Below are 27,074 nucleotides of genomic sequence, written 5' to 3'. Positions count from 1 at the left end.
TTGTGACCCTGTGGGGCAGGAGGGGGCTGAACCCAGGGCAGGGGGGGCGGGGGACAGTAAATTAAGCGTTGAACGGTCTCCAAGACCAGATGTCCTCACCGGCCTGACCCTTCCTGTCCCTCCAGGCCCCATGAGCCGTGAGTAGCAGCGAGGGGTGGGGGGGGAGCCAGTTCTCGGGGCGGGTCCCCGAGTTTCCAGAACCCCGGGAGAGGCAGAGGTGTAGACGGGCAGTGCATCCTAGAGGCCGTGCTCACCCGCTGTGCTGCCTGCCTGTCGGCCTGCCTGGAAAGTGGCTCTGATGGGCCCCCTCGGTGCCCACGGTGCGGACTCAAACGCAGGGACCCTGGGGGCGCCTGCCTCACGCCTGGATTTCATGAGAGACAGCGTCTGAGCCGAGGGTCTCCCTGCTTTTATGCCTGCACCCTCCATAAGGCCACGGCAGGGCAGTGACCGCGCACATCACCCCCCCCCCACCCGACGTCCTCTCTGACGTGCGTTCCCCGCCACCTTCCGAGGGGCTGCTCTGCCCCTGGACGCGATGCAGGGTGCCCCGCGCCCGCCGGGAGGTGGTGGCCTCAGGCACTGTGTCCCCGCAGGCTGACCGGCTTCGGGATCCACCACTGCTTTGCGCGCAGCATGGTGGGCCACGAGGTGAAGGCGCCACTGCTCGAGAACTTCTACGCCGACTACTACACGGCGGCCGGCATCGCCCTGGCGTCCTGCCTGGCCGTGTGCCCGGCGGTGCGGCTCCTGGGGCGCCGGGGAGGCCTGCTGCTCTTCGTCATCCTCACGGCCCTGGCCTCGCTCCTGCAGCTCGGGCTGCTCAACCGTGAGTGGGCCCAGGCCCCGGGCGGGCGGTGGGCAGGGCCTGGCGTGCGCTCCAGAGCCCTGGGTGGGTGGGCAGCCCGAGGCGTCCTCCAGAATCCACGGCTGCAGGGGGCTGCTTTGGGAAGGACGAGCTCGCACTGGAACACGTGCGTGGGGTGCCCCCTCCTCCCACGCGACCCCAAGGCTTCCTGCTGCCCCGGGGCTCCCTGGTAGCCGGGCCCTCACAGTGCTGGTGGGCGTGGTGACCCCACTGGGGGCCACGCTCTCCCGCTGTGATCCATCGCGTGAGAAGGAATGAAGGACTTTTTCCTCATGTGAGATCAAGGGCGAGATAGATACATTCTGACACCCTTGCACTGGGACCCTGCTTTTCAGCACTGCTTCCAAGCTCATCAGCTGCTCTTGGGGCCAGAGAGCTTCTCAGTAAACGTTACAAGTAATGTAAAGAAAAGCTAGCCAGTCCGTGTCGCCCACCCAACTCTACGAGGCACGCTCAGTGCAGCTTCTGGGGAACAAAAGCCCTCGCCCACCACGGGGACGAGCCGCAGCGTATCTGACCGCCCGGGCGAGGCGGGAGTGAGCCGGGCAGCCGAGCCTTCTCGCCCAGCACCATCCCCCCCAGTGGACTCAGGCGCCGCGGGGACCCCGTGGCTCTGATGGCTGCCCTCGCCCCTGAGCTGTCAGAGCTCGGTCAGCGCCGCTGGGCAAGTCAGACGCCTGCAGTAGTGTTTCAGGTCTGCGTGGTGTCCAGGTGGGGAGGGAGGATCCAGAACAGGAGGAGGAGAAAGAAAACCGAGGGCTTTCTCAGCCTTGTGCAAAGTGGGTTCTAGAAGAGCCAGCGTCAGACTCAGGAGCCGCTTTCTGACCTGGGCAAGTTCACGTGCAGTCCGCATCTTGCCAGGAGACTGGTCTCATTTTCAGCTGTGACGACATGGGGTCTGTCCCCCGGTGGGGCCGCCCAAGCTGCCCTTTGGGGAGTCTTCTGCAGCTCCCGCCGGTTGGGCGGACATGCAGGGGCACGGCAGCCCCGGGGCTTCCAGCCGCCCTTCTTAGTCCCTGAGCAGGGATGCCCAGGAGACCAGGCACCGTGGGGACCAGGCTGGGAGGGCACAGCGATGCTGTCTGCCGGGTCTGCCCAGAGCACTTGGTGCCCCGAGCACAGACCAGCAGTGACTTGAGTAACTTCGGACATTAAGTCCAAAGTTAAGTCCGAGATTCCCCCTTTGGCTTGAGGGCGGGCGCTGCGCGCGGGCCCCTGCTCTCAGGAGCTGGCGTCCTCCCCAGGTCACGAGGCCAGAGGGGCCCAGCCCTCCCTTCCGAACAGAAGGAGCTCCATTTGGTCAAATGCCAGCCCTGATGCCCTGGACCCTCCCCCACGTCTGTGCCACGTCCCTCCTGCTCTCTGGCCCCTGGCGGCGTCAGCTGGGCTCCCCGAGTGGGCCTGGCGGGCTGGCTGCAAGGCCACCCCTGCTGGTCCCGGAGTGGGTGTGCTTAGAAACCAGTCGCATGGAAGCATGCGGTGGTAACTTCCGTCCGACCTGCTCTCTTTCTCCCCTCCCTGCCCGCCTTCCTCCTCGTGTGCCGCCGTTCCTGTGGTCCAGTGATCGGGAAATACAGCCAGCATCCGGACTCAGGTGAGCCGAACGCACGTGCGGCCCCGTGTTGTCTTTTTTATTGCACCTGCAGGGCATTTTCACAAAGACTCACAGACCTGTGGTTTCCCTTTCCTCTCTCTCCCCTCCCCCTTTCACCCCAAGAGTTGCAGCTGAAGTTGGCCGTAGGTTGGACACTACACTCATCCACTTGTCCTTTCTGCCCCTCGCGCCTCTAGAAAGTCGGGCCGCCCGCCCCCCGCCCGCTTTGTGCCCGGCTTGCACGCTGCCCTCGCTCCTGCCCCTGGCACCAGTGGCCAGCACAGCCCAGCAGCCTCCACTGTGACGCAGGGCCTTGGGGACAGGCCTGGGCTGGGCCACACGGCCCTGGGGGCCCGGCTGACCACGCTGCCAGGGGAAGCAGCTGTCCCCGCCTGTGAGCGACGCAAGCCTGCCACTCTCGGCCTCTGGGACGGCATAGCCTCTGCCCCGCACGCGACACTGCTGCGCACACGTGCCTGGCCTGACCGAGCCTATGCCGCCAGGGCTCCCAGTGCAGCCTTGTGGGGAACTGGGTTGCGCCCCAAATGTGGGACCCCAGCATCTTGCTGTGCCCGCCTAGCACCGCCTGGGTGTGAGGTCAGACCCGGTGCCACTGGCAAGATGCTCCAGTTGGTCCAGCTCGCTCCCTCCAGGCCCATAAGTTCTCCTCTTGGGGTTGAGTTCTCGTTCCCCTCAGTCAAGCCTGGGCTGCCCTGTCCCTTGTATTGGACTGGTCAAGCCTGAGGCCAGAATGGCCAGGCTCTCTGGAACCAGAGACCTTTCTCTGGAGCTGAGCCGGAAGGCTGGACGGGAGGGCGGCGTCATAGCGTCCGCCGCTCTAGGCTACGGCGTCCGGCAGAGTCTGCCTGAGCCCCACATTTTAGACCCGCAGGGACTCCCGGGGGACCCGACAGAGGCTCCTGCCAGAAGGGCTCTGACCTCCCACCCCGGGACACGCTGCTGCATCTCCCGGGTCTGCATCTCACACCGGGCAGAGGGGAGGAGGGAAGACCCTTCTTCGGCCCCAGGCCTCCCTCCGCCCCCCTCACCACCCCCCTGGTTCTCCCCCAGGAATGAGCGACAGCGTCAAAGACAAGTTCTCCATCACCTTCTCCATCGTGGGCATGTTCGCCTCCCATGCAGTGGGGAGCCTCAGCGTGTTCTTCTGTGCCGAGATCACTCCCACAGTAATAAGGTGCGTGGCGGGCCGCCCGTGCAGGGGCGCGTTTCTTCTGAGGACACGGGGGGCGGGGCTCCGCGTCTGGCAGGGCTCCCGGTGAACGAGCCACCCGCTCTGCTCCGGCCTCCGGACGAGCTGCGGCCCGTGCTGGGCGTCAGCTCCCAGACCGCTGTTCCGCCCTGACCCCCAGGGAACCCAGAGTGAGGTAAGGGCTGGACCCTGGGTCCCGTCCAGGCAGCTGGAGGGACGGGGAGCGTCGGGGAGCGTTGGGGGCGCAAGCAGCGCGGCAGGGCCTGGAAAAGGAGTGGAGTGGGGAGGCCACTGAATTCATGCCTGTGCTCTGCTCCAGCCCAAACGCTGTCCACTCTCCTAGGAGGATTCTGGAAACAGTCTGTTTCACATACAAAGCACTCTCCTAGGAGGACTCTGGAAACAGTCTGTTTCACATACAAAGCAGATAGAAAGGGCCTTGGTTTTCTACTGGCCTGAGAAACCAGTGTCTCCAGCCCAAAGAAGGGCCTCGGAGAGAAAGCCCAAGAAGTTACATCACTGATTTGTTGGACAGATATTTGTTACGAAGCTGCCGTGTGTCCGGCAGAGGCCGAGTGTGCAGCCCGGCCCCCAGGAGTCCGTGACGGGTCTGTTTTCTGAAAGGCGGGGTGGCGGGCACTAAGCTGCCTTTGCTTTCCTGGTGAGGGGAGGGGGGGACTGCTCCGTCCGGCACCGTCCCGGGCAGCGGTACGCGGGCGGGCACACCCTCTGGTGCTGTCGAGGTTACAGCGACATGGAAGGGTTTCCTTTCGTGAAGGGCATCACCTCCCTGCCGTCACGCTGTCTTCCCGGTAGCGACTGTTGTGACTTCCGGTCAAGCTCCCGAACTCGGTGTGGGAACGACTCAGCTTGCCCAGCGCACACGCTCTGCTTGTTAAAGTGTAACTGGGAGTGTGGCAGTTAATCGGCTGTGGGATACCGCCCAGAAGCCAGCATGATCGCACCCTTCCATCCTCCCTTTCCCACGTGGGCGACAGGCAGGGGCCAGTCCCACTCAGGCAGGACGCCCGGGACTGACCATCTGGTCCCTGGTGCCGGGCTCTGGGAGGAGGCCCGCGTCTGCAGGCGTCATGCTGACACAGCATTTTCACTGGCCTCGCTCTGGTTCATCCTCCTGGATTCTTACATACACATGCCAAGCCTGAAGGCTGTCCCGTACCCAGGGAATAAAATGGCAGGGAATTGTGCGTTTAAGAAAAAGCAAGCAAATGCAAGTAACTCACCCTGGTCCAACCCTCTGCTTAACCTGACACGGGAAGTGAGCCTGGGGCTTATTTCATGCGGGACATTGCAAAGCGCCCCAGGCGGAGAACAGCAGCCCCCTGGTATCTTTCTTTACCCGGTTAATGTCCTGCCTTTACCAAAGAGCCCAGCAAGGAGGACTCTTTCAGGAGACCGGAAGTCGAGGTCAGACTTGTATCTTTCTCTGGGGGTGGCCAGCCTCCCCTTCAGCAGTCGGCAGACCTCCTTAATCATCATTAGATTTTGCTGAAAAGAGCTAAACAAGCTAAACTGAAGGAAATGCAGTATCCTTTTCCTCTCTGAGGCAAACCTGCAAAGATTATTTTGGGGATAGAAAATGTTCTCGGGGTCAGCTTGCCAGGATGACAAACTAGAAAACATGTTCACTTGACCCTAGGTGATGCGTTTATAGTTGCAGAGGAAGGAGATGAGGTCCGGGGGGGGGTCTCCTGGTGGGGACAGAAGGCTCTCTGGTGTTGCCGGTGAGTCACTCTCCCTGCTGGACACCCCTCGTCCCGGCCCTTCCTTGCGTGCCCACCCAGGGACAGTCCCACGGAGTCGCTGGGAGGAAATGGACTTCCTGCCTCCCCCGACTTCTCACGGGTGAGCCAGGAGGAGCTGGGAGGGCCACTCAGGTCTGCGAGCTTCACGTTGCCTAGTGCAAAACTAGCCTTTTCTACAACACGGTGTTAAAAACACACCCTCTGAACGAGAACAGTAGCGAAGGTTAGGGTTGGCTAACGAGGAGCGAAGAGCAGGGTAAGAACTCCTTTGCACAGAGCCTGGGGGACGTTGGCTGTCCACGCATGACAGCTGTCCGGCGCGCCCACCCAGACGCTGACGGTGCCCTCCCCGTGGCCGGCAGCTACAGAGGTGCTTCTCAGCATCCTCCCCTTGGGCCTCGGCGGTGTAGGGGCAGCTGGTGGCTTTGGTGTGGCGGGCCCAGTGTCACCTGGAAGCTGCAGGAGGGTCCCTGAGGCCTCGCTGTCTCCGTGTGCCCTCACAAAGCAGGGCGGGGGGTGGGGCAGGCGCTGGTGGCAGGGGCGTGTCCCTCCCCTCCCGACACCTCGTCAGGCTCCCAGAGCACCGGGCCCCGGCTGCGGGGTGTTTCTTCCTTTTTTATTGAGATATAGTTGATATACAGTATCATGCTTCAGGTGTACAACACAGTGACTCACAATTTTTGAAGGTTAATATATAGCAATTTAAAGGTAAATGATAAAATACTGGCTGTAGTCCCCGTGTTGTACAGTTCATCCTTGTAGCTTGTTTCATACCTAATAGTTCGTACCTCTCACTCCCTACCCCCATGTCGCCCCTCCCTGCTTCCCGCTCCCCACTGGTAACCAGAGTCTGTTTCGTTTTTGTTATCTTCCCTAGTTTGTTGTATTTTTTAGATTCCAAACGTAAGTGATATCACACAGTATTTGTCTTCCCCTGACTGGTTTCACTTAGCATAATGCCCTCCAAGCCCATCCATGTTGCAAATGGCAAAATTCCGTTCTTTTTGACGGCTGAGTAATATTCCACTGCATACGTATACTGCGTCTTCTTTGTCAGTAGACCTTTAGGTTGCTTCCATGTCTTGGCTATTGTAATACTGCTACGAACACAGAGGTGCATGTATCTTTTTGAATTAGTATTTTCAGTTTTTTTTGATATATACCCAAAAGTGGAATTACTGGATCATATGGTAGTTCTATTTTTAGTTTTTTAGTTTTTTTAGAATTTTGAGAAACCTCCAGACTGGTCTCCATAGCGGCTGCACCATTTCACACTCCCACCAGCAGTGCGCGAGGGTTCTCTTTTCTCCATATCCTTGTCAGCGTGTTACCTGTGTTCTTTTTGATGGTGGCCGTTCTGACCGGTGTGAGGCGATGCCTCATTGTGGTTTTGATTTGCATTTCCTGATGACTAGCGATGTTGAACATCTTTTCATGTGCCTGTTGCCCACCTGCATTTCTTCTTTGGAAAAATGCCTATTCAATTCTTGTGCCATTGTTTCAATCGGGGTTTTGTTTGTTTTTGATGTTGAGTTGTATGAGCTGTTACATATTTTGGATGTCAACCCTTTATCGGTCGTATCATTTGCAAACAGGGTCTGCCATGCAGTAGGTTGTCTTTTCATTTTGTCCATGGTTTCCTTTACTGTGCAAAATCTTTAAAAAGTTAAATTAGGTCCCATTTGTTTCTTTTTGCTTTTGTTTCCTTTGCCTGAGCAGAGGGGCCACTTCACCGTCTGACACCTCCTCACCTGCTCCCTGGCTGCCCACCACCTTCTCCGGCTGAGCTCTTCCCTCCCCATTTGCATCATATATATATAAATGTTTATAACACACGCTCAGTGAGTGACTGCAGGCCAAGGGGGTGATGGGTAATCCTCACCGTTAAACATCAGGAGGGGGACAGACAGGATGGGACAGCCAAAGCACACAGGTCGCATCCCCCCCGAGCCCCCGACTCGGGCCTTTAGCAGGCAGGGAACCTGTGTTCCTCCGTGGCCTTGGGCACGTCCTTCAGCTGGGCTCATCTCTGCCCCAAAACAAGACTAGTCATGACGGCCTTCTCGTGGGGGGACTGGTGGGGGACAGACTGTACACAGAGGGTCTGGCCGCAGTAAGTGACAACCGGTGGTGTTCATTATTCCTACCTGAATATTTTTGGCAGTGATATTTCTGTAAAGATGGGCAGAAATGTCTCTTCGTCCTTGACTTCACAGGATGGTAGTCAAGACAAGTAATACAGAGAAGGAAGTGGAAAACAGGTTTGTTTTCTGTGTTCAAGACGCTGGTATTAACATGGTTAAAAGAATGATTTGAAGATTCTTTTTTGTTGTTTTTGGTTTTTTGTTTATTTTTCTTTTTTTCCTTTATTTTTATTTTTTTCTGAAGTTTCCAGAAGTTTTGTCAAGTTTGCTACTTCTAAGAAGTCTGCCTGTGTACCTATCTTTCTATTATTACTAGTAAAATAAAGACAGCCAGTAAAAGCCTTCGAGCTCCGAAAGCACTAGAAGGCAACCTTGCTCCAGGTTCTCCTTTATCTGTAAATCGAGGCGGCTGCCACTCTCCTGTTTAAACATGAGCGTGTGCTGCCCTCTCGTGACAACCTGGAGAAAAGCAGAAAATGTACAGAGTCAGCATTTGCGGGGAGAAAGATGAAGTTACACCTTAGAACCAAGCACGTAATGATCCCATTCTCTAAACTGAGATTTCTAAAAGGAACACAGATCCAAAAATGGAATACCAGATTCTGCCAGTTGTTCCTAACCTAATTTCAAGGTCTCCTTGATAGAAAACCAACAGAAAATTGCTTTTGTGGAAGAAAATACTTAAGGCTATATTGCATATTACATATGCACGTGTACATGGATTGCATTTTATATATATGCATCTGTAGAGATGTCGGCACTTTTTAAAAACAAGTCATCGCACCCTACCGTAAATCAAATACGTTCCATCTCATTTGATGTGACTTGCTACCATGACATAGTTCACCTAGACTCTGAGGGGAAGCCAGCTCCTTGCTCAGGAATTCCTCGTGGGCTGTGCACTCACGTCCCTGTGCACTAACCATGTGAGCACTTCACTGCACTGAGCAGGGAAGCCTCTCATGCTCATCAGCACCACCCCCACTCAACTTATGGGAAGGTCAGGCAGACGTGGGCAGTTTTCTTTTAATAAGTTTACTTACTTATTTTTGGCTGCGTTGGGTCTTCGTTGCTGCAAGCGGGCTTTCTCTAGTTGTGGCGAGCGGGGGCTGCTCTTCATTGCAGTGAGCGGGCTTCTCATCGCGGTGGCTTCTCTTGTTGCTGAGCTCGGGCTCTAGGCACGCGGGCTTCAGTAGCTGTGGCACGAGGGCTCAGTAGTTGTGGTGCACGGGCTTAATCCATGGCATGTGGGATCTTCCTGGACAGGGCTCGAACCTGTGTCCCCTGCACTGGCAGGCGGATTCTTACCCACTGCACTACCAGGGAAGTCCCACATGGGCAGTTTTAGAGAAAATGGTCTCTCACTGGTATCAAAGGCCCGTGAAACACGTCCTTTATTTCCGGTGCCCCATATAATCCTTTGCAGCCTCCCGTGGCTTCCTGGAGTGGCCAGACTCACAAGGACTGAAGAGCTATTTCAGGTGCTCGTTTATTCACCTTCCAGTGGAGTCAGTCGCACCGCTCTTTGTAAGGTCTTCATATTCTCTCTGCCCCATTCACTGGGACAGTGGCCCTCTTGCCAAGGAACCAGGGTGATCTGATCTGCAGCATCCCCACATTTATGAAACACAGTGTGTGCCATGGGTGTTCCAGAAAAGAATCCTTGACCCTCCTTTCTCCACTGTACATTCTTGGCTCCTTTGTCATAGATTAATTGACCATAAGAGCATGGGTTTATTTCTGAGCTCTCTGTTTCACTGATCTATGTGTCTGTTTTTGTGCCAGTACCATACTGTTTTGACTACTGTAACCTTGTAGTATAGTCTGAAGTCAGGGAGTGTGGTCCTTCCAGCTCTGTTCTTCTTTCTCAAGAGTGTTTTGGCTATTTAGGGTCTTCTGCATTTCCATTAAAATTTTTAAATTATTCTAGTTCTGTGAAAAATGTCATGGGTATTTTGATAGGCATTGCATTGAATCTGTAGATTGTCTTGGGTAGTATGGTCATTTTGACAATATTAATTCTCCCAATCCAAGAACACGATATATCTTTACATCTCTTTTTGTCGTTTTCAATTTCTTTCATCAGTGACTTATAGTTTTCTGAGTAGGTTTATTCCTAGGTATTTTATTCTCTTTGTTGCAATGGTATATGAGATTGTTTCCTTAATTTCTCTGATAGTTCATTGTTAGTGTATAAATTCTATATCTTGCAACTTTACCAAATTCATTGATGAGCTCCATAGTTTTCTGGTGACATCTTTAGGATTTTCTGTATATATTTATAGTATCATGTCATCCACAGTGACAGTTTTACTTCTTCCTTTCCTTTTACTTCTTCCTTTCCAATTTGGATTCTTTTTATTTCTTTTTCTTCTCTGAGTGCTGTGGCTAGGATTTCCAAAACTATATTGAATAAAAGTTGCAAGATTGGGTATCTTTGTCTCGTTCCTGATCTTACAGGAAATGTTTTCAGCTTTCCATTGTTGAGTATGATGCTAGCTGTGGGTTTGTCATATGGCCTTTACTATGTTGAGGTATGTTCCCTCTATGCCCACTTTCCTGGAGAGTTCTTATCATAAATCGGTGTTGAGTTTTGTCAAAAGCTTTTTCTGCATCTATGGAGATAATATGGTTTTTATTCTTCAGTGTGTCAATGTGGTGTATCACACTGACTTGCAGATATTGAAAAACCCTTGCATCCCTGGGATAAGTCCCACTTGATTGTGGTGTATGATCCTTTTAATATATTGTTGGATTTGGTTTGCTAATGTTTTGTTGAGGATTTTTGCATCTATGTTATTAATCAGCAGCCTATAACTTTGTGATATTTTTGTCTGGTTTTGGTATCAGGGTGATGGTGGCCTCACAGAATGAATTCAGAAGTGTTCCTTCCTCTGCAGTTTTTTTGGAATAGTTTGAGGAGGATAGGGGTTAGCTCTTCTCTAAATGTTTGGTAGAATTCACCTGTGAAGCCATCTAGTCCTGCACTTTTTTGTGTTTTGGGAGTTTTTAAATTACTGATTCAGTTTCATTACTGGTAATTGATCTGTTCATATTTTCTATTTCTTCCTGGTTCAGTCCTGGGAGATTGTACCTAAGAATTTGCCCATTTCTTCTAGGTTGACTATTGTTATTGGCATATAGTTGTTCACAGCAGTCTCTTATGGTCCTTTGTATGTCTGTGGTGTCAGTTGAAACTTCTTTTATCATTTATGATTTTATTGATTTGGGCCCTCTCCCTTTTTTTCTTGATGAGTCTGGCTAAAGGTTTATCAATTTTGTTTAGCCTTTCAAAGAACCAGCTTTTAGTTTCGTTGATCTTTTCTATTGTTTTTTTAGTCTCTATTTCATTTATTTCTGCTCTGATGTTTATGATTTCATTCCTTCTACTAACTCTGGGTTTTGTTTGTTCTTTCTCTAGTTCCTTTAGGAGTATGGTTAGGTTGTTCATTTGAAATTTTTCTTATTTCCTGAGGTAAGCTTGTATCACTGTAAACTTACCTCTTAGAACTGCTTTTGCTGTGTCCCATAGGTTTTGAATTGTTCTGTTTTCTTTTTCATTTGTGTCTAGGTATTTTTCTGTTTCCTCTTTAATTTCTTCAGTGATCCACTGGTTGTTTAGTTGCATATTGTTTAGCCTCCCTGTGCTTGTGTTTTCTGCAGTTCTGTTCTTGTAGTTGACTTCTGGTATCATAGTTTTGTGGTCAGAAAAGCTGCCGGATATGATTTCAGTTTTATTAATGTCCTGAGGCTTGTTTTATGGCCTAGCGTGTGATCTGTCCTGGACAATGTTCCATGTGCACTTGGAAAGGATGTGTATTCTGCTGCTTTCAAATGGAATGCTCTCTTTATATATATATATCAATTAAGTGCATCTGGTCTCGTGTGTCATTTAGGGTCAGTGTTTTCTTACTGGATGATCTGTCCATCGATGTGAGTGGGCTGTTAAAGTCCCCTATTATTGTGTTACTGTCAATTTCTCCCTGTGTCTGTTAACATTTGCCTTATATATTGAGGTGCTCCTGTGTTGGGTGCATATATATTTACAATGGTTATATCTTTTTTGGATTGATCATTTTATCCATAATGTGGTGTTCTTCTTTGTCTCTTGTAACCATCTTTATTTTAAAGTCTATTTTGTCTGATATGAGTATTGCTACTCCAGCTTCTTTTGATTTCCATTTGCATGGAATATCTTTTTCCATCCCCTCACTTTCAGTCTGTGTCTGTCCCTAGGTCTCTTGTAGACAGTATATATACGGGTCTTGTTTTTGTATTCATGTAGTGAGCCTGTGTCTTTTGGTTGGAGCACTTAGTCCATTTACACTCAAGGTAATTATCGATATGTATGTTCCGACTGCCATTTTGTTCATCGTTTTGAATTTGATTTTGGAGGTCTTTATCCCCCTTTCTTCTTTTGCTTTCTTCTCTTGTGATTTGATGACTATCTTTAGTTTTACGTTTGGATTCCTTTTTCTTTTTTATGGGTGTATCTACTACAGATTTTTGACTCGTGGTTGCCATGAGGTTTCCATATAGCAGTCTATGTATATATACATGTGACTGTTTCAAGGTGCTGATCTCTTAATTTTAAAACTCTGCATTTGGGACTTCCCTGGTGGCGCAGTGGTTGGGAATCCGTCTGCCAATGCAGGGGACACGGGTTTGAGCCCTGGTCCGGGAAGATCCCACATGCCGCGGAGCAGGTAAGCCCATGCGCCGCAACTACTGAGCCTGTGGTCTAGAACCCACGAGCCACAACTACTGAGCCTGCACGCCCTAGAGCCCATGCGCTGCAACAAGAGAAGACACTGCAATGAGAAGCCCGCGCACCACAACTGCTGAGCCCGCAAGCCTAGAGCCCGCGCTCCGCAACAAGAGAAGCCACCACAATGAGCCTGTGCACTGCAACGAAGAATAGCCCCCACTCACTGCAACTAGAGAAAGCCCTGCAGCAACGAAGACCCAATGTGGCCAAAAGTAAATTTTTAAGAAACAAACAAAACAAAGGAAACCCTGCCTTTGTCCTCTTCTCCCCTCACATCCTATTTTCCATCTAACTGTTCTGTCCATCCCTTAACTGCCTATTGTGGATATACATGATTTTACCATTTCTGTCTTTTAACCCCCCCACTAGCTTTGTTTGTGGATGACTTCCTACCTTTACTATATGTTTGCCCTTACCACTTAGTTCTTTCATTTCATAGTTTTCTTGTTTCTAGTCATAGCTATTTATTTTTCTTTTAGAGAAGTCCCTTTAACATTTGCTGTAAAGCTGGTTTGGTGGTGAACTCTTAGTTTTTGCTTGTCTGTAAAGCTTTGATCTCTCCATCAAATCTGAACGAGAGCCTTGCTGAGCAGAGTATTCTTGGTTGTAGGTTTTGTCCCTTCATCATTTAAAATAGATCATGCCATTCCCTTCTGGCCTGCAGTTTCCACTAAAAAACAGCTGATAGCCTTACGGGAGCTCCCTTGTATGTTGTTTGTTGCTTTTCTCTTGCTGCTTTTAATATTCTGTTTTTATTTTTTGGTACTTCAGTTGCAGTGAGTCTTGGAGTGGTCCTCTTTGGGTTGATCCTGTTTGGGACTCTCTCTGCTTCCTGGACCTTGATGTCTGTTTCCTTTCCCAGGTTAAATAAGTCTTCAGTGGTTATGTCTTCAAATGTGTCCTGTGCCCCTTGCTCTCTCTCCTCCTCTGGGACCCCTGTAATGCAAGCATTACGTGTGCCTGGTGTTGTCCCAGAGTCTCTCGCTCTGGCCTCACTTCTTTTCATTCTTCCTTCTGTTCAGCAGCAGCAGTGGCTCCCACTGCTCTGTCTTCCCGCTCACTGATCCGTTCCTCTGTGTCACTCAGTCTGCTGCTGACGCCTTCATTTCAATTACTATAGTCTTCACCTCTGTAGGGTTGTTCTTTATATTTTCCGACTCTTTGTTAAAAGCTTTTAACTCCTTGCTCTGTGCATCCATTCTTCTCCCGAGTTCTTTGATCATCTTTACTGTCATTATTCTGGACTCTTTCTTGGGTAGATTGCCTGTCTCCACTTCGCTTAGTTGTTCTCCTGGGGGTTTATTTTGTTCCTCCGTCTGCAGCAGGTTTCTGTGCCACCTCGTCTTGTCTGAGTTGCTGTTTGTATATTACGTATGTGGTAGGTTGTTTCTCGACCTCAGCAGTGGCCCCCTCTGTAGGAGACATTACGCATCCCAGCAGCACACTCGTCACCAGAGCTGTATGTAGGGGCGCCCCCTGTGAGGGCTGTGTGGTTCCTTCTGTTTGGAGGGCTGGCTACGTGGGTGGTCTGGTGGGCTTAGTTGGCACCCGGTCTGGTTGACTGCCAAGCTCTGCCTTGTGTGGAGGCCACTGGTTGGTGGGGCCTGGTCAGGAGGCAGCTGACTGCAGAATCCCCAGGGACCCTGGGGCTAGCGCCAGGTCACTGATGGGTGACGTCAGGGTCCAGGCGACTCTGGAGCTGTTGACCCCCTACTGCTGGGTGAAGCCAGGTCCTGGGGTGAGTGCCAGAGAGCTGGTGTAAGATTGCTGGTGGCTGGGGCCAGTTCCTAGCACAGTTGGGTATGGGGTGTCCAGAAGCTTGCACTGGCCAGCTGGGAGCGCCGAGGTCTGCAAGCTGCAGGATCGTGGTTTTCCTGCTTCTGGTTTCTGCCCCGTGGTGGGCGGGACTGGTCTAGAGGCTGTGCAGGCTTCCTAGCAGCAGAGGCCAGCACCTGTCAGCTGGTGGGTGGAGCAGAATCTTGGCCCTCTGGTGGGCAGGGCCATGTCCAGAGGTGGCCAGCTGCGTGCTCAGGAAGTCTCTAAGCAGCCTGTCCGCTGAGGGGTGGGGCTGTGTTCCCACCCGGCTGGTGGTCCCAGCACTGGCACCTACAGGCGGTTGGGTGGGACCGGGTCTCAGAGCTCATGAGCCAGGACGGTGGTCGCCGGCACCAGCGTCCCCATGGTAGAAAGCTCCCAAATATGTCTGCCACCAGCATCTGTGTCCCCAGGGTGAGCTGCGGTTGCCCCCTTGCCTGTCTGAGAGACTCCCCAAGTCCAGCAGGTACGTCTGGCCCAGGCTCCTATCAAGTTACTGCTCTGCCCCTGGTCCCAGTGCACGTGGGATTTTGTGTACTCCCTGTAACAGTGGAGTCTCTGTTTCCCCCAGTCCTCTGGGACCCCTGAAAGCTCCCCAGCCCCGGGGGCCCGTTTTCCTGGTATAGGACCCGCGGGCTACGGAGCCCGACGTGCGGCTCAGAACCGTCTCCTGTGGGAGAACCTCCGCGATGTGCTTGCTCTCCGGTGTGTGGGTCGCCCCCCCAGTGGGGGTCACGAGCCTCGATCATCTCGCACGTCTGCTCCCCCTACCTGGCTCATTGTGGCTCCTCCCGTGTCTTCAGCTGTGGATCTTTCTGGCAGGCTCTGGTCCTTTGTGTCCAGCTGTAGATCTTTCTGGCTCTGGTCCTTTTCGTCGATGGCTGCTCTGCGCAGCTGTGCGTCCGGCGTGCCCACGGGAAGAGGCGAGCTGGGGGGGTCTTTCCGCTCCACCACCTCGGCAGCTCTCCTGTCGACGTGTCCTTGATGCCTTCTTTAACCCCCAGCCACCCTCCCTGCTTCTAAATGAAGAGCGAGCCTCGGAAAAACAGCGTAAATGGATACAGCCTCGAGAAACAAATTGTTAACGTCATTCACGGCAAGCGAGGCCGCTTGTCCCCCACAGTGGTATTTATCACAGTCACCTAGTAAGAAGTTTTGGGCTGGCGAGGAAAATGTTCACTGAATAGCGGGGGCAGCAGATGCAGGAGGTGAAGGGGGTTGGGGGAGCTGGCCGTGCGCCGGTGCTGGGGCCCCGTGCCTGTGGGCCCGACCCGCCGCCTACCTGCGCGTTCCCCGCAGGTGCGGCGGCCTGGGGCTGGTGCTGGCCAGCGCGGGCTTCGGCATGCTGACGGCGCCCATCATCGAGCTGCACAACCAGAAGGGCTACTTCCTGCACCACATCATCTTCGCCTGCTGCACGCTCATCTGCATCATCTGCCTCTTGCTGCTGCCTGAGAGCCGGGACCAGAACCTGCCCGAGAGCATCCCCGACGGCGAGCACTACACGCGGCAGCCCCTGCTGCCGCCCAGGCGCGGGGAGCAGCCCCTGCTGCTGACCAACGCCGAGCTCAAGGACTACTCGGGGCTGCACGACGTGGCCGCCGCGGGCGACGGGCTGCCGGACCGTGCCACGGCCAACGGCGGGCGGCCCATGTAGCAGGGCTGGGGGTGGACCGGGCTGACCGTGGCCATGGGTGGGCCCACTCTGCTGAGGCCGGCGTGGGGACCCCCGAGGAGCCCACGTGTGAGGAAGAGGACTTTGCAAACGACCCTTCAAAGACTTTCCTTTCTGCCATGAAACGTTTGTATTTATTTTGGTCATTTTTAAAGAGCACTTTACTCCCTTCCCTTCACGGGTCCCACCTCCTCAGGAAGAGGGACGCGGTGGCCGAGGACACACCGTGAGGACCGCGCAGCCCAGGCTCCCCGGGAGGTCCGCTGCGCCCTCAGAGCCAGCTGTCCCCAAGGCCGTGCACAGAGACCAACCAGCCACCGTCTGGAGCACTCCCACAGCTGTGCTTTATTCAGACTGAAATGTAAATGGTTAGGGTTTTGCTAGAGTCTGTGTATGGTTTTTAAAGGTTTTCTCTGTAAGGTAAGAGCTTCTGCTCCATGTGCTGGGGGAAAGCAGCTCACGGTATCATTAAAACCAGCTTAGTCTTTCCCGCGAGATCATCCTTTTTATACTTGATGCTGGAAGCTCTTTGGGGGAAGAGCCTGATTAGTGGCGGTATCGCCACGGTCTCCAAGGCAGGTCTGCCCAGCTCAGCTCCCGAGCAGCGACGCATCGATCAGAGACAAGTTACTGTTATCACCCCTCCTCCCGGTTCAGCTCCAGCAGGAAAGTCCCCTCTTGCAGTCAGTCTTTCTGCCAGCACATGAACACACAGCTACTTCCTGAACTAACACCAATAGGAAAATAACTCAATAGGCTAGGCAGCCCCCAGGAGGGAGCGGTGCTCTTGCAAACAAACACGGCCCGCCAGCCACATCCCGAGCACACACGGCGCAGAAATCACCAGCCTGGAGGCCTCGGCTCTGCTAGCCGCCAGCGGAGACCCCAGAGCCCTCTGCTTCCGTCAGCATGGAGCTGGGCCTGGAGCAGGCCCTCACTGGGGAGCTCCGCTGACGGCAGCCTCCAAGAACATCAAGACCAACTGAGAGAAGCAATAACTCACCAAAGCTCGAGCCCCACCCGACTCCAAGGGTTTTCGTTGTGTTCCTCACTTCGTCCCCCTGCCTTTCCAGGTCAGGCTCTCTGCACCTGTCTGGAGCCGTTTCAGAGGAAACACAGGAGATGCTGAGAAACACCCCTCGCTGGCCAGGCAGGCACCGCCTTGTGGCAGTCCCGGGACAGCCTAGGCTCTTCCTGGAAGGGTCCACCTCCCCACGGTGCCTCTGCCGTGGGCTCTTCTTCCAGGGAAGGCATGGCCCTGGGTCCGTGGGAAGCAGCGAGGGGACTCCCAGCCCACGGCTGCCCAGACTCCGATGCCCAGGAGAGAGGTGGAGCGCGTCCCCGCTCGCCTCCTGTCCCCTCCAGTCTGTCTTGCCATCCCCCCACGGTGCCCCTACAAGCTGGCGGCCACGGGGAGGAGCCGCTGGCGCGGTGAGAACGCCGTGAGGTGAGCAGACGCGCAGGCCTGTGTGGTGGCGGCAGCTACACCGCCTGCTCCCAGGGCCACCAGCCCAGCCCCTCATGGCCCGGCCTTGTGTCTTGAGTCACATCTGTTCTGTGTTTCAGCGTCCGTCCGCATTCACCTTAATCTACAAGGCCTTCCTTCACACCTGTGCAGCTCGAGTGCCAAACCTGGGAAGCGCCTTAGCCTCTCTCAGCATGCCGGCCGCAGGGTCCCTGGTCTAGGGCAGGACGTGCAGCGCAGGGCTGGCGGGGTCCCTGGGCCACACCTGCCAGGTGTGTCTGCACCCATCACCCCAGCTCCAGGACACCTTGCAGCCAGGCCGCTCGCCAGACCCCAGGCCGTGCGTGCCCTCCCGCTGGCCATGTAGACCTTTAGGGATCATGCTCAAGCCACAGGGGGCAGTCGGCACCTCCAGGAAGGCGGGCACAGCACTCCCAGACCCCTGTTCCAAAGTCTGAGGTCCGTCTTAAGTGACAACAGTAGACGCTGGTCCTACAGAGCCCAGCACTGTGACCGCAGCGGTCAGGACCAGCTCATAGACTAGAAGAGAAGCTGGCTGCGAGGGCGGGGCTCCCGGGACCAAAGCCCAGCAGGTGTGAGGGAGGGGATGGCGCAGCAGGTGTGAGGGAGGGGAGGTTCCTGGCTCCTCCATGCCCCCTCCTGCGGCCCTGGGTCAGGCTGGTCCCGAGGGACAGCTGTGAGCGTGGCCAAAGCAGAAAAGCTTCCTGTGGGCCGAGCCCCGTGAGACCCCACACCACGCGGGCGAGGCAGCCCCAAGCCCAGCCGGGGCCGGTCCTGCCTGCTCCGCGAGACCCCCGTGCTCACGCGTGGACCCCTCGGCCCAGGCCCCTCCGTGCTTAGGGGAGAGACACTTCTCAGGCGCCTGCCGCTGCACGTCCGCCACCCGGCTCACCCAGCCCGCTGCCCGGGAAGGTCCAGCTCCTCCTCTGGCATCACGCCGCGCCCTCAGTCCCAGCCCCCCAGGAGCCGGGACCCCCTTCCAACGAGTCAGGCACAAACGTGATCCTCCTGCCTTCTCTTCCTGTCTGGAAACCAGTAACAACTCACCCGATACTCACCCAATACCCTGCCTGTTAGCACCCAAAACACACAGTAAAAGTTTTAAATGTTATCTGAAAGACTACAATACCACTTGCGACTAGGGGCAGGGGGCGGGCAAGCTGGTCCGGCCACAGAACAGCAGGAGAAAGAAACGGCCCAGAGGAAGTACTGCCCGCAATACCACTTCCTGGTGCCACACGAGGGCGGCTGAGGCGCCGCGAAAGGACGAGCCCCTGGGCCACAGGGTGGTGGCGACATGGTGCGGCCTGCGTGCCGCTGGGGGTGCCCCGGTGGCCCAGCAGCCCCGGGCCGGAGGTTTCTGTGTGAGAACCGCGTGGCCTGCGTACGGACGGGACGCCTGGAGGTGCCTGCTCCCAGCACAAACCTGCACCCGGTCCTGGCCTGTCCTTACGTTCCTGTCTGCATGACGCCACAGCTGTCGTACCCTGGGGGGAGATTTGTATGTAAACGTACAGAAATAAAAATGTTGCCCCGTTAACAAACTTCCTCTGGAATGTCTTCCCTACCTCATCTGATGGTGTCCAGTGAAGGGCATTTCGTGACCACTGGCTACGAGTAATAAACTGTTGATTCAGGTCTCGCTGTGTCCCTACTTTAGCGCCTGTGTAAGCCCAGCCTCGCTCTGCCCCCGGGGGACCGCGGGGGGGCTTCTCTGCCTGCAGATTCCCCATCGTAAAGGCGGGCAGAGGAAACATCAAACTGCCGTTCGCAGGCCCCGAGAAACGGGGGGCGACAGCAGGTTTCAGAGTTCTTTTCTCCTGTGTGTGGATGTCCTGCTAATCTAATCCGTGGCCTGAAGGTTCCTAGAGAGGAAACGATTCTCACACTGTGATTCGGCCAGGAGAGACTGAGAACCCAGAGCTCTCTTTAATGTAGTATTTTTTAACAAGAAAGCAGTATTTCTTTAATAAAGTATTTATACCAAACTCTCCTCTCCATAGCCCTGATTTGCATTACCTGCTCTTCCTAGAAAGGTACCCGCTGTGCTTCCAAACCACAACCGGCCGGGGCCTTGCAGGTTAGCGTCCTGAGCCCCAGACCTGGTCCCCGGAAGGTCCTTTCCGTCCCGGCCAAAGTGTCACCACTCTGGCTGCCCGCACTGGCTCGACACAGGGCTTGCCACCCATCGCGTGAACCGTGTCACAGGGCCCGAAACCATCCGCCTCTCCTGACAAAAGGGGTCCACGTGGACCCCAAAGATCAGAGAGTCCTTTGCCTGTAGTTCTCGGCTTGGCTGTGCTGAGAAGCACGTGGGGGGCCTTCCAACCCCACAAAACCTGGGCCTCCGGCCGCCTGAGTCTGGGGAAGGGAACTTGTAAGAGCTCTGCCAGCAATTCGACTGGAAGACAAGTTGAGAGCCACTGACCTGAGCACCACCGGCTTCTGGAAAGGAGTGCACGTACCAGAAAGGCTGGACTCCACCTGAAGCAGCAGAAAAGGCCAAGGATTAAGACGACGCAGCAGGGGCCTGCGACTTGGAGGAAAGAGGGGACGGAAGGACAGGCAGGGCAGCAGGAAGCCCAGGGAGGGGCTGACACACTCGGATGCATTCAACTAAAAGGGTAAAACCGTGACCCAGGTCCTAGGGGCCACGGCACCGGGGTTTGCGAAGCATTTCCAGCAATAACCCAGCCAGGTGAGACCGTCCCACTTCACAGGTGAGGAAACGGCGCCCAGAGAAGTGAGACTCAGTAGTGGCGGGACGTGGGGACACACGACAGAAGGACCTCACAGGCCTCGGGCCTCAGGCCCCGGTCGTGACAAGATGGGCCTGACGGAGTCGTGACTGATTTCCCCTCCGTCCCACAACGGCCCCGAACCCCTCCCCCCAGGACCGCGAGGAACCTTCCCTGCCCTTCTCCTGCCTCCTCCTGCAGGTGCAGCCCTGGGGCCCAACTCCAGTGACGGCGGGAAGACCGACCCTTTAAAAACAAACGTCACGCGTGACCCTGCTGACAGCTGGCGACACCCCACGCGTTTATTCAGACATCCGTCAGGGCGCGCGCATCTGCGTCCTTGCTGCCGCCTGGGCTAGAACTTCTCGGGAAAGGCCTCCATTTCCTCCTTGATCCTGTTTTCTACCAGCAATGTGAAGCTGCTGTCGGTGTTTGGAAGGTTATAGCTGACAAACACCTGTTTGCTGGTCTTCCTGGCTGAAACGAGAGAAAGCACACAGACGTGTGCAACCCACTGCGGGGAAAGGCCTGGAAGGGGAAGGTGGGCTTCCAGGGAGAGAAGCGAGCTCTGACACCTGTGGTGTCACGGGCAGTTGCTGCAGACCAGACTACAGGCAAGGAACAGCGGTTCTGAAAGGCCGGTCCCCATGGCCACAGTGCCGGGACCTCGTGGGAGATGCAGACCCTCGGCCCACCCAGACCCATCGAGTCTGCTCTCAGACTCTACCGTCTGAGTCCCACCGCTCTGCACACGGGGCTGGCTGGTCGTGCTGCTTTTTAAAAAGCACAGATAATGTGCAAGTATTTAAAACGCTAAGGTCCTGGGACTTCCCTGGCGGTCCAGTGGTTAGGACTCCACGCCTCCACCGCCGAGGGCCTGGGTTCAATCCCCAGTCGGGGAACTAAGATCCCGCGAGCAGCGGGGCACGGCCCAAAAAATCTATCTATACTTCAGAACCGCCCCCTCCAGCAACTCCCCCTGCCCACAGACGGGAGCCGACGTTCCTACACATACACACGTGCAGGCGCACGCGCACACGTACGATTTCTCAACGCGATGCGAGAGACGTGTTTTAGCTCCTTTCTGCGGCACCGTTCATGGCTGACGTGAGCTGCTCCAACCGCCAAAAGCACGCGCGGTTGCACACCCATAACCTAAAGGCAGGACAGGTCCCGAGGACAAGCCAGGCGGTACCGGTCCCCTCTTCCCCTTCCGGTGAAATAGCTCCTCCCTGGGCCCCACCCCACAGGGGGCGGGTGCAAGCCCCTCCTCCCCCCACCGCAGTCAGGGGCTACGTCAGTCCCGTCGGCAAAGGCAGAGAGATGGGGACGGGGAGAAACGGGGCAGTCGAGCCACAGCCGCTCAGCCTGCCTGCATTCGGCGGCAGGAAAGTCCCCGGCCCCGGGGGCCACTGATTCCAGTCCCTCCGCGAGCCAAGAACCATCCCGCCTGCACGGTCCACCCGGCAGCCCCACCCTGCGCCCCAGAGCCACACAGGGCAGGGGGTCCCCATCCACACCGAAGCCCCCAGTGCCCCCAGGCCGTTCACCTCTTCCACCCAAGACACTGTCTCGGGGCACCTGTCTCTTCTCGGCTCCCTCCAGACAACTAACGACGGTTAATAACGCATTTTCAACTGCAGGTGACCTCCCTGCGGAACGGGCCTCTGTGGCCTCAGCACACGCGTCGCCTGTCCCCCTGGGGTGCTGGCATCTCACCACGTGTGCCCGTCCCTGCTGGGCGGTGGCCGAGGGCTGCCAGGTCTGCGGATACGGGAGGGTGGGAGCCTCCACTAGCGTCTGGCTTTGGTTAAGTGAGAGTGTATGTTTTGGTCTGTATTTTTTGGTCTGTGTTGTTTCAAATTATGCAGATTATAAATCGACGTAAGCCACGTGAGAGAATGTTAAAAAGAGCGCCAACGTTTGCATAAAATGCCCCAAAAAAGAAAAAGAACCCTAGTTTTCGCACACAAACTGCTTCCAGATCTCATCTCAAGGACACCGGGAGCCCATCTCCCTTCACTGGAATAACCAGGTGGTTCGTGTCTCATCAAACGAGCTCCCGCCGCCCTCCTCTCCTGGACTCGGTCCACACTGGGGGGACCCACCAGTCCCAGCTCCACAAACCAGCAGCCTCCCTCCCTCCTCCACCAGGCCCGGCACACGGGGCCTGCCTGCTGGGGGTGCGTCACCCCGAAACGCTGGCAAATACGCAGTGAAGCAAAGGGGCATCAGGTCTTCCACCTGCTCTCCGTGGGTCACAAAAAACCAGCAGCTCAAACGCAGAGCAGCAATGATAGCACCTGGGAGTCTGGGCAAAGGCTAGGCAGGAATCCTTTACATCTCTCCTGTGGCTTTTCTGTAAATTTTAAATTGCTTCCTCATAAAAAGTTACCAAAATAACTTACTAGCCAGGCTGCTCTAGCTTCAGGCTAAAGGACAAGTGTGGTGGACGTCCCCGAGACGCAGCCGCCAGGTCTCTGCCCCGTCTCGTGCAACCTGTGGGCCACCTGTGCAAGCCCTGGCCCTCGACGCACTGGCAGTGCCTCCACCAGTGCGTGGCTGCGCTGTCCGCATGCGTGCGTCCCGGAGCGACTGACACTCACGTCCCCACTCCCCGGAGATGAGGCTGACAGGACCATCGACACAACTGCAAAAGAAGCTCCTCAAATCAGGGCCCGGCCTCATCGCCACCCCCCAGCCGGGACCCAGGGCTCCGCACGTGGCCAGGACACTGTGAACACGAAGGCCAGACGGGAGGCAAGGCTGCCCTGCTGGTCGAGGTCCCCGGCGCCTGGGACCACCCGGCGGTCATGCGTACCAGCTGGGGGCACCTTTACCTGAACCACCTGGGCATCTTGCAGGACACGTTTTGGGTGCAGGGGGTCTGGAGCCCTCAACCTCGGGGCCCTGCCTGACGCCCTTTCAGGCCACCCTAGGCCAGGCCGTCACCCTTCCGAGCTCTGAGCGACATCACCTGCGGCGAAGGGCGGTCCCTCCTGCTCCGCGGGGCCCCACCGAACCCCTGGAGGCTACCTGGAGCCGCCACCCACTAGGCACCGTGGGCATCACTCGCCCGCTCCTCCCACGAGGAGGAGGAGATCACCTGTCACTGGTCGGCCTGGACGGCAGCCAGGGCGACACGGGAGCCCGTGGGCAGCACAAGCCCCGAGCGGTGCTGGTACCGGCTCAGCTCCTGAGAAGCCCGGTGTACAAGGCCTTCCTTCCCGCAGAGACCGGGGGTCCGCCTCCCAGACAGAGTCTTCCTCCTCCAGCGACTCGCCTCCCGGCTCCGCTGAACAACAAGGTCCCCACCCGGGCACTCGGGCAGCTAAGCTGCAGGACCTACCTAAGCGCTGGGCAAGGCCGGTGGACGTCGTGTCGGACATGTCCCCAAGGAGGGCAGTGGACACAGGGATGGGGTCCTGCAAGGAAAACAAAGAGCAGTGCTGCCCCACCTGCAAGGCCCAACGCTCCTGGATCACCTGAGCACCCAGGGTCCCATGGCCCCCCTTCCTGTCCCAGGCCGGCCTCCCCCTGCAGTGGGCCTGTGTCACCCTAGCTGTGCAGCCTCTCCTGGCAGCAGGCAGGCCTGCCCGGTGAAAGGCTGGAGCAGCCCAGAGGGGTGAGTGGGGCACAGACAGGGGGGCAGGGGCACCCCAGCAGCTGACGGGGCCTGCAGGTCAGTGCGGGCTCTGGACTCTCGGAAGGTCTGAGCAGAGGGATGACGATACTGACTGCAGCCCAGGGGGGACTGGCCGTAAGGCAGCGCCGAGGGCTAAGCCACGACCTCCAAAAGGTACGTCCAGGTCCTAACCCCTGGCACCTGTGCAGGTGACTTTATTTGGAAATAGGGCCTTTGCAGATGTAATTGAGATGTAAGTTAAGGTGAGAAGAACCCTTCATCTAGTAGGACTGGTGTCTTCAGAAGAATGGAAGAGACAGAGGCACACAAAGGAGAAGGCCTGTGCACTGGCAGCAGGACTGGGGGTGACGAGGCTGCCAGCAGCACCGGAAGCCCAGAGACGGGACGACTTCTCCCCCGGAGCCTCCAGGAGGAACCAGCCCTGCTGACACCTTGATTCAGACTCTGGCCTCCAGATCTGGGAGGGAATCAGCCTGTTGTTTTCAGCCACCCAGCCTGTGGCACTTTGCAACAGCAGCTCTGAGAAACCTATAACGTGGCAAAGGGGGCCTCAGCCGCCACGAGAGATGCAGCTTGGCCCAGGCAGCAGGTGAGAAGAGGCTGGATTCTGCAGGTTCTGCTGACAGCAGTGCCTGCTGCTTCACTGACACTGGGCGCGTGGAGCGTGGGAGAGGGGATCCAAAGATGACCCCAAGGTTGGGCGGAGCTGCTACAGAAAGGGGCAGGCTGCTGGAGGAGCGGGGCGGAGCCTGGAATGCCGAGGGACAGCTGCCTATCACACCCGCCAGCGAGACGCGGGAGGGGAAGGGGAAGGGCGGGAAAGAGGTCTGGGCCGGAAATGTAAATAAGTGTGGTCAACAGGGAGCGGGCAAGAAAAACAAGGACAGATGCCACCCCCCAGGGCGAGTGTGAGCCGACAGCAGAGGTCCCACGAGGGAGCCCTGACACTCCAACCAGAAATGGAGGACGACCAGCCGAGCGGCGGGACGCAGCTCTCCCCGGGTGGCCAGCGCAACCCTCTTCGACCCCGGTCCCGGGGAGCCCCAAGCGCCCCTCCCCGACCCGGGACAGCCCTGGGGGGCCGCCGAATCCGCGGTCTCCCCGGCGGGCACCCGGTGGGCACGGGGCGCGCGCCTGAGGCCCTCGGTCACCGTTCGGCCCCCACCGGCCCGGCCTCCGAGACTCCATCCGTCCCCCGCATGCCTAGCCCCCTCCGCCCCGTCCCGGACCCCGCGCCGCTGCCCCCACCCCCGGCCCCTCTACCCACGCACGGCCCTCCGGCCGCACTCACGTAGCGGGTGCACATGGCCACGGAGAGGTTGCGCAGGTGCGGCGTGGCCCCCACCCACAGGAAAAGCGAGTCCGTCAGCCGCATGACGTGGAAGTGGACGAGCTGCTCCCACAGCCTCGCGCTGAAGTTGTGCAGGGAGACGTTCCCCCGCGCAGCAGCCCCCGGCCCCTCCATGCCGCCCGGAGGCCCCGCCGCACGCGCCCCACCCGCTCCAGCCGCGCCGCCGCCGCCAGACCCGAGCAGGCGAGCGCCGAGAGGTCGAGCGCGCCTTCGTTTTCTATCCCGAGGTGGGGCGGGGCCTGGGGCGGGGGCTCGAGAGTGGGCGGGGGACGGATCCCGGTGTGGGCGGGGCTTTCCGGGGAAGGGCGAGGCCCAGGTGGGACGCCGGAGGGGCGGGTCCCGAGAGTGGGCGGGGCGGGGGCGGGGCGGGGGCGGGCCGGCGTCCTTGCGGACAGCAGTGTAGACTTGTGGGAGCGTCTTACCTGGTGGAGACGCGCCGCCCAGCAGAGGGCAGCGCTGTTCAGTCGGTGCCGCAAGCACTCAAAGCAGCCTCCTCCGCGTGCTCGAGATAGCCGTGAGGATGGCAGCGATACTGGGGAAAGCCCTAGAAAGGAAAATCGCATGGACTGAGTTAGGGGGGTGGGTTGGCACGCCTTTGGACCCAGACCCCTGAGCTGATGCCCTGTACAAGTGTGGGCCTTGGCTAAACCGTGCAACCCGAGCCTCAGTCTCCCCATCTGCAAAGTGGAAGTAAGAACGGGCGCCTCTCAGAGGCGTGGGAAGCAGATGAAAGGGGGCCACTGTCATCCCTGCTGGGGACCTTGACTTGTAGTCACTCTGGGACACTCGGAGTTGACATAGGAAGGCTTCAGTGTGTTGAGAGGCAGTGTTTGTGGTACACGCACACAGCGCCCATTTTTGTCAGATTCTGTTACAACTGACTGTTGGGTTTTATGTCAGAACTATCAGAGTTGTGCTTTTTAAATCTCTAATAGATCTAAGTTGACTAAATTGACATTTAAGAGAGTAAGTATTGTTAAAAGTTTGTTCCCTTCGCTAATTATCAATGATTCAATTATGTACTTAATTTTCAGGTCAATAGTTTCTAACAGCTTTATTAAGGTATAATTAACCTACAATAACTGCACTATTTAAAGTATACGAATTGAAGTTGTGACACGTGTGTAACTCATGAAACCATCCCCACAACGAAGAGAATGTACATGTCCATCACCCCCAGAGGCTTCCTCAAGCCCCTTGTAACCCCTCCTGCCTGCCCCAAACACTGTGCTGTACTTGGTCACTAGTTTGCATTTTCTAGAGCTTTATGTAAATAGACTGTACAGTAGGTATAATTTTTGCTCTGCCTTTTCACTCATCACAATTATTTTGAGATTCATCCAGGTTGGTGCATGTGTCATTTGTTCCTTTGCATTGATGACCAGCGTTCTGCTGGGTGGATGCACCACTGCTTGTTTATCCCTCACGTGCTGATGCCCATTTGGGCTGTTTTCAGTTTGGGGATATTGCAGTCAAGCTGCTATGAACATGTCTGTACAAGTCTCTATGAACATATGCTTTCATTTCTTGTAGTTAAAGACCTAGGAGTAGAATGGTTGTACCATGTGTAACTTTTTAAGAACCTGACAAGCTGTTTCCACAGTGACTGTGCCCTTGTATGTTCCCATCAGCAGAGTATGAGTTCATTTTAGCCATTCTAAGGACTATTTCAACATGATTTTAATTTGCATTTCCTTAATTATTAATGAACCTCAGTTTACACTTCACACCATATGCAAGAGTGAACTCAAAATGGTTCAGAGACCTAAACATGAAACCTAAAACTGTAAAACTTCCAGAAGAAAATGTAGAAAACCTTTGTGACCTTTAAACAGACAAAGATTTCACAATAAAACACCAAAAGCACGATCCATAAAAGAATAACTCGATGAACTGGACTGACGGAGCAGGTGATGTCACCCACACATCAACTCTAATACCCTCTAATGCTTTGTCCCCTTAGAAGACAAACACCATTTTTAAAACAGAGAGTTTCTCTCTAAAGAGCCTTGA

At 55.8% G+C, this 27,074-nt stretch overlaps 2 protein-coding genes across 12 annotated transcripts in view; one reads left to right on the top strand and one right to left on the bottom strand.

Annotated features, from left to right (window-relative positions):
• Nucleotides 1–16,328, top strand: part of SLC22A23 (solute carrier family 22 member 23) — a 144,203-nt gene extending 127,875 nt beyond the window's left edge. For 2 of the 6 annotated variants that reach the window (XR_010946589.1, XR_010946586.1), the window contains one exon: nt 597–633. Coding sequence is in view for 2 of the 6 variants with exons in the window: in XM_067751858.1 (XP_067607959.1) it covers nt 597–829; nt 2,430–2,462; nt 2,586–2,609; nt 3,534–3,657; nt 15,465–15,822 (772 nt within the window). In the remaining 4 variants the exon portion in view is untranslated. Of the gene's footprint in view, nt 1–596; nt 830–2,429; nt 2,463–2,585; nt 2,610–3,533; nt 3,658–15,464 lie in introns of those variants that run through there. The other 4 variants (XM_067751858.1, XM_067751859.1, XR_010946591.1 and 1 more) reach the window with 4 other exon arrangements.
• On the bottom strand, nt 5,849–25,266 carry PSMG4 (proteasome assembly chaperone 4). 6 transcript variants are annotated; one of them, XM_067751877.1, is made up of 5 exons: nt 25,002–25,259; nt 23,414–23,489; nt 19,755–19,810; nt 18,753–18,813; nt 5,849–8,041 (listed from the first exon to the last, which is right to left on the bottom strand). In XM_067751877.1, the coding sequence occupies exons 1-5, from the start codon at nt 25,173–25,175 to the stop codon at nt 8,007–8,009; spliced, it is 402 nt and encodes a 133-aa protein (XP_067607978.1). In that variant the 5' UTR covers nt 25,176–25,259; the 3' UTR covers nt 5,849–8,006. The 6 variants fall into 6 exon arrangements, with proteins under 6 accessions (XP_067607978.1, XP_067607977.1, XP_067607974.1 ...); XM_067751876.1 differs by lacking the exon at nt 18,753–18,813 and having other exon boundaries at nt 5,851–8,041; nt 25,002–25,260; XM_067751873.1 differs by lacking the exon at nt 5,849–8,041 and having other exon boundaries at nt 16,163–18,813; nt 25,002–25,266.
• Between the last annotated feature and the right edge of the window lie 1,808 nt (nt 25,267–27,074).

Source organism: Pseudorca crassidens, chromosome 10 (assembly GCF_039906515.1).
Source record: "Pseudorca crassidens isolate mPseCra1 chromosome 10, mPseCra1.hap1, whole genome shotgun sequence".
NCBI classification, from domain to species: Eukaryota; Metazoa; Chordata; class Mammalia; order Artiodactyla; family Delphinidae; genus Pseudorca; species Pseudorca crassidens.
This window is presented reverse-complemented; position numbering and strand designations above follow the sequence as displayed.

What these genes read in the sequence shown, in the direction of transcription:
- PSMG4 (XM_067751873.1), bottom strand. Translation starts at nt 25,175, where the DNA reads ATGGAGGGGCCGGGGGCTGCTGCGCGGGGGAACGTCTCCCTGCACAAC. An exon ending in TGGCCATGTGCACCCGCTAC is followed by an intron (nt 23,490 to 25,001) that starts GTGAGTGCGGCC and finishes TTTTCCTTGCAG; the next exon opens with GACCCCATCCCTGTGTCCAC. An exon ending in CAGAAGCCGGTGGTGCTCAG is followed by an intron (nt 18,814 to 19,754) that starts GTCAGTGGCTCT and finishes ATCTCCCCCCAG; the next exon opens with GGTACGACAGCTGTGGCGTC.